The sequence below is a fragment of the Lissotriton vulgaris genome, chromosome 1_1, assembly GCF_964263255.1.
Source record: "Lissotriton vulgaris chromosome 1_1, aLisVul1.2, whole genome shotgun sequence".
NCBI classification, from domain to species: Eukaryota; Metazoa; Chordata; class Amphibia; order Caudata; family Salamandridae; genus Lissotriton; species Lissotriton vulgaris.
In genome coordinates this window covers 931274445-931287607 of record NC_141685.1, presented here as the reverse complement: position 1 = coordinate 931287607, position 13163 = coordinate 931274445, and the positions used below count along the sequence as shown (strand labels likewise).

General features: G+C 50.9%; 1 protein-coding gene across 2 annotated transcripts in view; it reads left to right on the top strand.

Annotated features, from left to right (window-relative positions):
* RAVER1 (ribonucleoprotein, PTB binding 1) overlaps nucleotides 1-13163 on the top strand; it is a 264889-nt gene that overhangs the window by 107427 nt on the left and 144299 nt on the right. For both annotated transcript variants that reach the window (XM_086959113.1, XM_086959114.1), the window contains exon 6: nucleotides 3090-3190. In XM_086959113.1, coding sequence (XP_086815239.1) covers nucleotides 3090-3190 — 101 coding nt within the window. The remainder of the gene's footprint in view (nucleotides 1-3089; nucleotides 3191-13163) is intronic.

Here is a 13163-nt window from a genome sequence, read left to right as displayed (position 1 = left end):
GCGCGCGCGCGTGGCTCTGTGTGTGTGTGTGTGTGTGTGTGTGTGTGTGTGTGTGCGCGCGCGTGGCTCTGTGTGTGTGTGTGTGTGTGTGTGTGTGTGTGTGTGCGCGCGCGCGTGGCTCTGTGTGTGCGCGCGTGTGTGTGTGCGCGCGCGCGTGGCTCTGTGTGTGTGCGCGCGCGCGCGTGGCTCTGTGTGTGTGTGGCTCTGTGTGTGCGCGCGCGGCTCTGTGTGTGCGCGCGTGGCTCTGTGTGTGCGCGCGCGCGCGGCTCTGTGTGTGTGTGTGCGCGCGCGCGGCTCTGTGTGTGTGCGCGCGCGTGGCTCTCTGTGTGTGTGTGTGTGTGCGCGCGCGGCTCTGTGTGTGTGTGCGCGCGCGCGTGGCTCTGTGTGTGTGTGTGTGTGCGCGCGTGGCTCTGTGTGTGTGTGTGTGCGCGCGTGGCTCTGTGTGTGTGTGCGCGCGCGTGGCTCTGTGTGTGTGTGCGCGCGCGTGGCTCTGTGTGTGTGTGTGTGTGTGCGCGCGCGCGTGGCTCTGTGTGTGTGTGTGTGCGCGCGCGTGGCTCTGTGTGTGTGTGTGCGCGCGCGTGGCTCTGTGTGTGTGCGCGCGCGTGGCTCTGTGTGTGTGCGCGCGCGTGGCTCTGTGTGTGCGCGCGCGTGGCTCTGTGTGTGCGCGCGCGTGGCTCTGTGTGTGCGCGCGTGGCTCTGTGTGTGCGCGCGCGTGGCTCTCTCTGTGTGTGTGTGTGTGTGTGTGTGTGTGGCTCTGTGTGCGTGTGTGTGGCTCTGTGTGCGTGTGTGTGGCTCTGTGTGTGTGCGCGCGGCTGTGTGTGTGTGTGGCTGTGTGTGTGTGTGGCTGTGTGTGTGTGTGTGTGTGTGTGTGTGGCTCTGTGTGTGTGTGTGTGTGTGTGTGCGCGCGTGGCTCTGTGTGTGTCTGTGTGTGTGTCTGTGTGTGTGTCTGTGTGTGTGTCTGTGTGTGTGTGTCTGTGTGTGTGTGTCTGTGTGTGTGTGTCTGTCTGTGTGTGTGTCTGTGTGTGTGTCTGTGTGTGTGTGTCTGTGTGTGTGTCTGTGTGTGTGTGTCTGTGTGTGTGTGTCTGTGTGTGTGTGTCTGTCTGTGTGTGTGTCTGTGTGTGTGTCTGTGTGTGTGTCTGTGTGTGTGTCTGTGTGTGTGTCTGTGTGTGTGTCTGTGTGTGTGTCTGTGTGTGTGTCTGTGTGTGTGTCTGTGTGTGTGTCTGTGTGTGTGTGTGTGTGTGTGTGTGTGTGTGTGCGTGTGTGTGTGTGTGTGTGTGTGGCTCTGTGTGTGTGTGCGCGCGGCTCTGTGTGCGTGCGTGGCTCTGTGTGTGTGTGCGCGCGGCTCTGTGTGCGTGGCTCTGTGTGTGTGTGTGCGTGGCTCTGTGTGTGTGTGTGCGTGGCTCTGTGTGTGTGTGCGTGGCTCTGTGTGTGTGTGTGTGTGCGTGGCTCTGTGTGTGTGTGTGTGTGCGTGGCTCTGTGTGTGTGTGTGTGTGCGTGGCTCTGTGTGTGTGTGTGTGGCTCTGTGTGTGTGTGTGTGTGGCTCTGTGTGTGTGTGTGTGTGGCTCTGTGTGTGTGTGTGCGTGGCTCTGTGTGTGTGTGTGTGCGTGGCTCTGTGTGTGTGCGCATGGCTCTGTGTTTTCAAGGTCTTACAGCTTTCTTTTAATTAACATTAATTTTGATTTCCACTCCCTCAGATCTGTGATAATATTCCCCCTGTACGCCTTTCCGCCCTTTAGCTTGGCTACCCGGTCCGACAGAGGGTTTAGCTGTATCACGTTACTGTGGCTTTGCAGCACCAGGAGGTATTTTCATGATTTGGCGCAATGGTAGCTCTACGCAAAATATGTAATTTCTGGATGATTCCCCCTTTGTTCATTGTCTTATTTCTATTTAGCAGCTACGTGCGATGTTGATGGTCTTCTTTTCACAAATGTGTTTAATTTGACCATTGCCCAGTCAGTTAATGTTCCTGCTGCAGAGATGTGCATATCAGTCGGGTTAAACTTTTTATCTACTTTATCCAGCCTTTTGTCCCTTTGTCTACTGGACACCCCCCTACCCTACCAATATGACCAATATGACCTATCCGATGAAGCGTATTATAGACCCTTTAAGGAATATTCATTAAGCTGCCAAAGACAGATCCACTCAAGGGTGTGTGTTCGAATGTCAAATCTGCGATCAGTTTTTATGAGCTTCACTAATACCCCTCCCTATTTGATAATCTTGACTTGAAAGGGCAAAAGTAAATTAACTAGTTGAGTTTGTAGCTCTAGAAGAGCGTTAGTATGCTCAAATTGTCCAAAATCACTGTTAACTTATTTTAAACTAATTGGAAGAAAAGTTATCTAATCTAGTATTACAAACCCCAAAATGCACTCTGTTAAATGAAAGCAGAGGACTGAAAGCATGGTGTCATGTGGGCAGCCCTCACAAACCTCAGAAAACAGCATGCAGGGCTCTTACCAGCTTCTGTTGGCAGCAGTGAGTGGGGGTGTAAGCCATTATGGGAGTAGTACGGATTGTGTCGGTGATCTGTCGGCGGTAGGAGCAGAGGCATTAACTTGGAATCGTGTAGTGAGGGCTAGCTACAGAGGCCCTGGAAGGCAGCCTTCTTGTTGGATCGTGAATGTGTGAGAGCCCACAGGCAGGATCCCAGTTTTCTCCCTTAGTCTGCTAGGTAAGCTGAAGGCAAGGGGTGTTATTGGCTGCTGTTGAATATTTCCTGAAAGTCAGGGGAGAAAGTGTGCTATATATTGCACATAGTGGCAAGACTTTTGGCTTTTCCACTGCTTGTTTTTTTCTGTAATGACCTTCATCCTATCCTGTCAGTCCCAATATTACTTGCAGTTCTCTGCTTAAAATGACATTCAGCAGTGCGCGTTTCTCACCCACTCTCCCAATCAAAAGCTCTCTCCTTTTTGGCTCCTGTGCCATGATCCTCAACCAGTGTAGCTCAACACGCCACATGTTTGTGTGGAAAATGCATGTTTGTGTTGATTATTGCAATGTTGAGCTGTGATTGAAACGGTTTCTCCTTTGTGAACATGAAAGAAGCACGGGGTCCGCTAATGTCTCCATATTTTTAGGTCTGCTCGGCGCAGCCCCTACAGTTCCGATGCTGACCAATCCTGCTCTTTCAACCGCACTTCTTCAGTTGCTGCTTCAGAACCAGGCTCAAGTGCAACAGGTATATAAATAACAGACAGGTGTCATCTTAAAATGTATATTTTCTGTACATGGAGGTAGTTTCTTACTGTGCTGATAATTTCACACATCTCATCTATGAGTCGTAGGGAACACATCATTTACATTGCCACCCATTTTCCTGCCCCACATATTTCCCTGACTTGGTTTTTCCAGCTCTCTTCCCGTTTCCCTTAAATTTCTTAGCTGTCTGTAACACATCTGGGTCTCGATCTCTTAGAAACCTCCTCTTTTATCTCTGATATATTGGAAATGAAGTGGGTGAATTTGCTCTTGTTGCTAGGATCCATCAGCATCCTCTATTTTCCCACGTGGTCGGGTTATCTAGAGCAATGCTTTTGTAAATATATTTTTTAAGAGTCTGCTTGACTTTTCAAATGTATTAAGATGTCTCTTTTGTTAAAACCGTTGTTAGTTACCATTATTTATTTTTGTCCACTTCCCCGAAGTGACTAGAAGTGCCTGCATGTTATGGTTGAAAAATTCTTTCCCAATAATCCTTAATCTTGGGGCATGTATTGTACACTTTGTGTACACCACAGTTCACAAAATATTTCAGTATGCTGTCTGATTGTTCTAGCTAGTGGCAGGGCTGTCCTCCTATTGGCACCAAGGGCAAAAGCGGGTCACCACTTAAGATTTTGAGGTGCCTATCCGTGCTGACTCTGACTCGCATATGGATAGCTCTGATGAAAAAGAGCCCCACCCTGAACTGAATAAACTACGTCGAACTGCTGAAGAATGTGGCACTTAAGCGTCTGTGAGTCATATATCTGACTTTATTAATGAGGATCACTACTGGTACGCTTTAAACAGACAGTATGCGGAAAATCCTAAATGGCCAGTCCATTTCTATTGCCATAGATAAGTTAACTCCTGGTTTGTTTAAAGAGGTTTCACTGAATAACAATGTTTCTAGAGAGGAAGTTTTGGGGTTGTCGGGGGCCACCAGACAGAAAATACACATGCCTCATCCGCACACAAGACCCTCTCCTGCATAGATCTGATCTCCCTGCATCCAGTATCTTCCACACAACCGAGCGATTGTCCTTTTGGTATCTTAGAGCACTGGTCAACTACAAGGCACGTGCATTATGTACAGAGCTCCTATCTTGCCATGAGTAATTATGCATTGGTTTCCTTGGTGGGCACACAAAGGGTGACTGGAGAAGCCAATAGAGAGGTTGCTAAGGCTTATCTTGGGGGTAAAGAGCAAGACAAGGCCATATAACCAAACACTAGGCCCAGATCTTGAAACTGGAACCTCAATGTGTGACTGAGACATCACACACTCTCAACTGTCAACTTGAACAATTCTGGCAGTTCTCCCCAGGAGCGAGTTTGTCAATGCTGGAGGGATTCGACAAGTCGCATCTACTAGCACCAGAAGGTTACCCTACTGGCTTCCCACCAGAGAAACCACCTCTAGAATACTTCCAGAAAGCCTAGATCAGTCAGAAGTGATGCAAAAATATTAATTTTTTGTCTTTTTATTAACAATGCTCATGAGACCATAGAGTACAAAGTAGTGTCTATATACCACATTGGGAGATATCACTAGAGTTGACAGTAAAAGATGGGGTGCCTCCAATCAGGGCTATGGCTATGCCCCCTCCTACAGGAAGGTGGCATAATAGGTGTTGTCACCCTAGGTAAGGTGCCCATTGACCCTACCTGCTACTCTCCTCCTAGAACACCTCTTAAATTTAGGATTTAGGTGGCTCCCCAGACCTGGCTCTCAGATCTGAGATCATCTAAGAAGAAAGAAAACACCCTGCAGCAGAAGCGAGAAGACAATTGCCTTGGCTTCATTCCTATCTGCCGGTCTCCCGCTTCGACAACCCTGCGACATGTCTTGCAGCAGCGACCTCCAAAACACCTGGGAGGACTGTCTCCAGCGGACCTGTCTATAAGAAACAGAGTCTGGGTCTATGTATTTCTGTAGTAGGGGATCTCTGTGTATCGTCATAATCTAGTGAATAGTCCCGCCCATGTGCGTGGACAACCCCGGAGCAATCAAAATTAATCTCTTAAGGTGTCGAAAAAATGCAGAACTGCACAGACACTTAAGAGAGAATTTAAAGACGGGTAATGCAGCCTATGAACAGGCTACACTGTCCAGTACTTCAACTAGAAATTCCACCAAAATCCACAAACAGCAAAGTCTGTCCAGATTTCCCTTGCTTAGCAGCAAAAACCCTCTGGAATGATAGAGAGGAAGACCTGGACAGACAAGCCCCATAGGCTGCCATTATGTGGCTCAAAACAGGATACTGTGCCTTTAAGGGAACTTTCCAGAAGTTCACAGTATCCCAGAATGCACTGCAGGTCCCTTTTTACTTTCAGTTCTTTTTTCCGGCTCCTGCAAGCAGGACCCTGGAGCATTGAGCTCTCCCTTTTTAAGGGTTTTTGGTGATTTTTCACTGCTTTTTTCAAAGTTAAGTGCTTTATAGTACTTTGGTGCCTTTCTCCTTGGTTCTTGCACTCTGTTTTTTGTCGAATATGCCTGCATTATTCGATAAATGCCCGGAGTGCTCCAGGAAGAAGGCCAAATCAGATCCCCATGAGGCGTGTATCCTCTGCCTTCCATCTTCCCATGTCCCAGAGGAGTGTGTGATCTGTCAAGGCTTCTCTGGCAGGACCCTGAAGGACAGACAGAAGATCAGACTTCAGGGCCTTGAAGAAAGACCAATGAAGGCACAAGGTGGGTCTGGAGGGGCTTCATCTGCCCATGCTGAAGCCTCTGGGGGCTCCCCAGGGGCAGGAAGGCCAGCAAACGTCACCATTCTCCGTCTGGGTCGATTGCACCGACTACGGGGTCGATTGCACCGACTACGGTCTGTTCCCCGTCATCGGGGGCGAAACTCCGTCGACGCTCGGCGTCGAAGGATGTTACAAGACCATCGAAGTCCCCGGTGACTATTTCGTCGACGCCATCGTCCAGCGATCGACGTCGAAAGGCCAGGCGTCGGCGCTCGCCGTCGAGGCGACACCGCCGTTCGCCGTCAGCGAAGAGGAGACTATCATCGTCGAGGAGATCATCGCCGTCGAGGCGCAGAAGATGGCCGTCGAGGCGCAGAAGATGGCCGTCGAGGCGCAGAAGATGGCCGTCGAGGCGCAGAAGATGGCCGTCGAGGCGCAGAAGATGGCCGTCGAGACGCTCGACGCCGAGGAAGAGACGCTCGACGTCACGGGGCCGACGAGAAGAGGAAGGAGACCTGACTCCATGGGAGGTTCGCCAACGTCCCAGGCTGGTAAAGAAGGCGGTTCACCGTGCTCGGTGTATTCCGAGGTGTAAACCCTGTCGGGAAAGGTGACTCCACCTCCTCCATTGGCGAGGGGTCCCCCTCAGAGGAATCCTACTCCTCCTCTGTTACCTCCACCTCAACCTGGACCTTGGTTGCCAGAGAAGCCGCCTCCGATTCCTCCGAGGTCGACTTCATTGCCTAATCTTCCGACACCTCCCAAAGGGACAACTAAGCCGAAGGCCTATGCCAAGCCCAAGTCACCTGCTCCGGTGGAACTAGTTGATCGCCCTAGGCCGAGGAGGTCACGATCACGCTCCGGACGGAGAGGAAGATCGAGGAGTCGACGCAGATCCTCCACCAGATCAAGGCATCACCATAGGAGAAGGGGATCTAGGTCCCGCACGGACTCCTCCAGGACCCGCTCCTACTCACCTACTTTGTCGGGCTCCCCAGGGACCAGAGTGTCTCCAGTGGACGACATAAGTACATTCAAGGAGGTTCTCCTGAGGGGGGCTGCAAAACTGGGTATCACGGTGACTGCTCAGATACCTACGACGTCCGTGATATTCGAAACGCTTCACAAGAGTCACTGGTACCTGGACTGGTAGAACCTGCAGAGGAGCATTTCCTCACACCGGCGGTAGTGAAGGCCGCTCCCTCCCGGGTTCTGAAGAAGTGCAGGGCCCTGGATTCGGACCCAGCCTTTCTGAGGATAGATCCGGTCTCTGATTTAGTGATAGTGACGGCGGCCAGGAAGTTGCACTCTCCCTCCCCGTCCTCCACTGTGCCTCCAGATAAAGAAAGTTGATGGATCGACTCGGCTGGAAGGAAGGCTTGTGGGACCGCGTCCACGGCTATGAAGGCGTCCAGCGATGCGGCGCTGCTAGGCCGCGATGACCGGGCTCTGTGGGACTCCCTGCAACAGTTCGTGGAACTTCTGCCAAGAGACAAGAGGGAGGACTTCCAAGAGATCCTCAAGGAAGGAATGCTGGTGTCAAACCAAGTCATCAGCGCAGCGGAGGATGTCTCCCTGTTGGCTGGCCATGCTTACTGTCATGGGATCAATCAGAGACGCCATGCTTGGCTCAGGCTCACCTCGCTCAAGGCCCAGCAGCGGGTGGCCAATCTGCCTTTTTCCGGGGAGACCTTATTCGGAAAACACGCAGATGACCCGCATGAAGGCGGATACCCTTACGGCTGTGGGCTTGGAGAAGCCGAAAGAAAAGAATTCCTACCGCCATTTCCAAAGACAGTTCGGTGCACAGGGTAGAGGACGAGGGCAGTCTTCGGGACAGCAGCAGCAACAACAGCAGCAGTTCCGGAGACCCTTCCAGAAGGGTAGAGGGGGACAGCAGTCCTCTATAGCGAACAAGGGCCCGGCCCGGTCGCGACCCTGAGCCGTTACTTCCCCTTCATCCGTTACCCGCTCCGGTGGGGGGAAGCGTTCAACTTTTTCTGGCAGAGTGGAGAAAAATTACTCAGGACAAGTGGGAGCTGAATATTGTTTGCAATGGATACAGTCTTCGGTGCATCAGCCCGCCTCCACCGATCCCTCCGGTCAGCTCACAGTATCAACTGCGTGAGCTCCAAACGGAGGCCGATATCTTGTTAAGGAAAAGGGCGATAGAAGACGTACCTCTGTCTCAAAGAGGAAGAGGTCTGTACTCCCGGTTCATCCTGGTTCGCAAGAAGGAAAAGAACGAGTTCAGGCCCATTCTGGACTTGCAGCAGGCAAACAAGTGGATTCACAGGGAAAAGTTTCGCATGATGTCGTTGCATCAGATTTATCCTCCGTTGCAACAGGGAGACTGGCTTTGTGCAATAGACCTACAGGATGCGTACTTCCATTTGCCCATTACATGCAAACACAGGAAGTTTCTGCGATTTCAAGTCGGCACCAATCATTATCAGTACACAGTGCTGCCATTCAGGCTGAAGTCTGCGCCCAGAACATTCTCGAAGTGTATGGCAGTGGTAGCGGCACACCTAAGGAAGAACAAGGTGTTTGTCTACCCGTACCTGGACGATTGGTTGATCAAGGCCTCCTCCTTCTCGGAAGCTCAAGCACACTTCCAGAAGACGTGCGTTCTCTTGAACAAGTTGAGGTTGCACATAAACATGTCCAAGTCTGGCCCGATCCTGGTCCAGTGCATTCAGTACTTGGGAGCCACCATCAATACGCTGTCAGCAAGCGTGTCTCCTTCGGAGGAGCGACGGCGATCGATCCTTCAGAAGGCTCAGGCTCTTATGACCGCTCCATCTACAACAGTGAGGACGGTGTCTTCTCTACTGGGGTTGACGGCCTCTTGTATCTTCTTCACTCCTCATGCATGACTACACATGAGTGCTTGGAGGACCAGTGGGACCAGAGGAAATGATCTTGGGACGACAAGATACGACTATCTCTGCATGCTCTTCAGTCTCTGAAGTGGTGGTGTTCAGCGGAGAATCGCCTCAGAGGGGTACCCTTCCACAAGGACATTCCTACTCGGACTATCGTGACGGATGCCTCTCTACATGGCTGGGGGGCACATTCGGGAGACTTACAGATTCAAGGAACGTGGTCTCCGATGGAGTCCACGTATCACATCAATTTCCTGGAGCTCAGAGCTGTGCACTTGGCACGGAAGGCCTTTCATCCGTCCTTCCAGACCAACTCTCTGCTTGTACAGACGGACAATACGACCACGATGTATTACCTCAACAAGCAGGGGGGCTCGATCGCGCACCCTTTCTCAGGAGGCGCAGACTATCTGGCACTGGCTTCTGGCCAGAGGATTGGCGATAACGGCTACCCATCTACCAGGTGTGCAGAATGTTCAGGCAGACTCACTAAGCAGACTGATTCAGGAAAACCACGAATGGGTCATAAACGACGAAGTACTAGGAGAAGTCTTCGAAAGGTGGGGGACTCCAGACGTAGATCTGTTCGCCACCGCCGAAAACAGCAAATGCCGAGACTTCGCCTCCAGGTACTACCAGCAAGGGACGCTGGGGAATGCGCTATGGATCAACTGGTCGAACAGCTTTCTGTACGCTTTTCCACCCATTCCCCTGATTCCAGCGGTGCTCATCAAGCTGTCCCAGTCCAGGGCACGGATGATCCTGATTGCCCCGGAATGGCCCAGGCAGTGGTGGTTCACGGACCTTCTTCACCGGTCTCTCCTTCCACACATACGGCTGCCGTGCAGGCCGGACCGTCTCACGAGGTTCGGGGGGCAGATGTTGCACCCCAACCTCTCGTCTTTGAGTTTGGCGGCATGACTCCTGAGAGTGCAATATGGCCATTTAAATCTGCCCAAGGATTGCATGGACATACTGAAGTAGTCTAAGCGACCTTCCACTCTGAAATCCTATGCTTACAAGTGGAAGAGGTTTTGTATCTGTTGTGAGTCCAAGAACTATGACCCGACAACAAGCAAGGAAGATGTCATCCTACCTTACCTTCGCAGCCTCCTCCACCTGGCAGTCTCTGTGTGCCCAAGAGTACACATTGCGCCTCTCGTTTTCTGCTGCCCACCGCAAATCGAAGGGGACGTCCACCGCTGCCCATCTGCGCCCCACGCACCCAGGAGCAGTGAGAGTCAGGACTCAGACCTCACCAACGTTGTGCTTTGTTTTTCTGCTTCTTCCCGGCACACAGAGTGCCCCCTGCGAGGCGCCGAGACTACCCCCCCCTCCCCCTGAGTGGAGGCAGAGACAGAGGCAACACCAGGGAGGAGCAGAATATCCGAAGGGAGAGAAATCCTTCGCATTCCAAAGCGCAAGACTTCACCCACAAGCCCCTGCTCAAAGCTCGCACCTGAGACCATCGTGGGCTGAGCAGAGCAGAACAGCGCCGTGAAAAGAGCATACCGGCAGTTATGTCCAGGATGTTACTGTTTATGTGCCCGACGTTATTTTTCCACGCGCTTAAAGGGATGTATATCTAGGGAGGGATGGAGGGCGCATGTGTATACGCTTGCTTATTAGGTTGCATTTTTGTTCATCCGTGTTGTTTATCTTCCTATTGTTGTGGGGCAGTTTCTAACGTGCCATTATTTTCGCAAAAATGGATTTCCCCAGTGTTAAGTTCTCGGAACTCCACCACTGAATTAGCCGTGCAGGCGGGAACTTTACTATAGTGTTATAAAATTGAATTTGCTATCCGGCTGGTGTTTGTGTACGTCTCCATCTCAGAGGGTGTTTTTTCTCGACCCTATCCGTGGCTTTATTGAAAATGGGGAGGGAGGGAGGGGGGAATGGACGCCGACATCATTTAGAGGGTTTTGAACGGCATCCAGTAAGTTCTTGCACCGATTCCTCGGAGATTATGTGGTACTTAACTCCTGTTTCTTGTGTGTATGAGCGAGCACTTTCAGACTTATTTAACATGTTTCACCCCGTGGAGTTCTGTATCTCTGCCTATTGAACGAGGAAACTCCATTTCCCAGGTGTGTGTGCAAAGAGCTGCCGACCTCCCGTCTTGGGCTGTGAAATACCTGTCCCGTGGGGTGCCTTGATCGTCCTACCAACGCCAGAGGAGGCTTCCATGGCCTCGGCATCCCACGTGGGGGGCGGCCACGTCGCTTCTTGGCAGAGTAGTGAGTGCAGAGTAGTGAGTGCAGAGTAGTGAGTGCAGGCAGGCAATGTAAATGACAATGCCATTTATTTATGATTTAAAGAAAAAAAAAGAAATGTCATGAGCAATGCCAATAGCTCTACCTTTAATGATGCCGAGACAATTGCATTGTAAATGCTTGTTCAGAATCCTTCATCTCCAGCGGAAAGGTCCTTACATTCCCTGGATGTTAGGAGGGTGTTAAAATTTTATCTGGATAAGACCAAAGATATTCGTAGGTCAGACCAATTGTTCATCAATTATGGATCAGTCAGGACGGGTCTTGCTACCTCTAAGCAGTCCATCTCTAGGTGGATTGTGTCCTGCATACAACTGTGTTACCAGAAAGCTAATAAGACCTTGGGGGGGTAAACCTAAGGCTCATTCCACCACGGGCAAAGCGGCCAAGACGGCTTTGCTCCGTAATGTTCCTATTGCAGAAATCTGCAAGGCCGCCACTTGGAAGTCGGTCCATACCTTTGCTAAGCATTACTGTCTGGTCACGGATGCCAGGGCAGACGCTCAGGTTGGGCAGGCTTCGCTGCGAAATCTGTTAGCACAATAGTGGTGTTATTTCTCGTTTCTCCACCGCCGCTTTGGTGTGGGGATGGGCTTGTCATTCTATTCACTAGATTATGACTATACACAGAGATCCCCTACTACAGAAGGAGTAGTTTCTGTCCTGTAACTCCAGTTCTGTAGTAGAGGTATCTGTGCTATAGTCATAAGCGCCCGCCCTCCTCCCCGGTGGAGAGAGATATTCATATAAGGAATGCTACAGGTCTGGCGTGTTACGCCTTCAAAAAGAACTGAAAGTAAAAGGGACCTGCAGTGCATTCTGGGATACTGTGAAGTTCTGGAAAGTTCTCTTAAAAGGCACAGTATCCTGTTTTGAGCCACTTAATGGCAGCCTATGGGGCTTGTCTGTCCATGTCTTCCTCTCTATCATTCCAGAGGGTTTTTGCTGCTGAGGCAAGGGAAATCTGGACAGACTTTGCTGTTTGTGGATTTTGGTGGAATTTCTAGTTGAAGTACTGGACAGTGTAGTCTGTTTATAGGCTGCATTATCTGTCTTTAAATTCTCTCGTAAGTGTCTGTGCAGTTCTGCATTTTTTCGACACCTTAAGAGATTATTTTTGATTGCTCCGGGGTCATCCACGCACATGGGCGGGACTATTCACTAGATTATGACTATAACAGAGATACCCCTACTACAGAACTGGAGTTACAGGACAAACTACTCCATCCACGCCCCCAGCCCACTGTGCACCCGACGACCATGGCCCGAGTGTGAATGGCTTACCTGTGCAGTGAAGTCTCCTTATCGATCCTGCCCTCCATGATGGCACCTGCAATGTGAATCCAGAGGCTTCCCACGACTGGCTGTGGTAAGAAGACTCAGACGTCGAAATCCACCCCTGCACCTGAAGCCCCTGGGCTTGGTGAGCTAAACCAATAGTATTCCTAAGACACCCCCCCTCGCCCCCCCCCCCTCACATCTCAACTTACCTCTGTTGTTGGTCTTCCTCCTGCGATCTCAGGTGCTGCACCTGCAGCCTCTTTGTCGTTTGGAAAATCCACATTGAAAAGCATTGGGCGCCTGATTTTTAATTTCACCCTGCGCCCTTGTGCAGCATGTTAGTGCTGCTTTGACCCCTCCCTCCGCCCGTTCTTGTGCTAACCACCAAAGCTTGGCACCTCCAACAGATTTACCTAACTACAAGCAGTATTGCTCCAGGCACCCTCTGGAAAGCATTGTCGAGCCCCGATTTTGACCTCTGCACATGGCCGCCCCCTGTGCCGCTGGTGGTGCAGTTTTAGTACTTACCTGACCCATGGACCTTGCTGACTTGGCCCCAAAGACTGAAATTGTAAGTTTGACACTTTCCTGTTTACCCGCGACATTGTTTTCCCCATAGGATAACATGGACAGTGTGAAAAGGTTTTTTTTTGTGTAAACTATTTTTTTAATTAAAAACTTACCTTATTACAAAGGCCTGGGTCTTAAAATGAAGTACAAACTAAGTGTAATTTTGTAAAATTGGTTTGCATCTTTGTTTAGTTGTGTCAATCATTGATTGTATGTGCAATACAGGCCTTAAACTCCT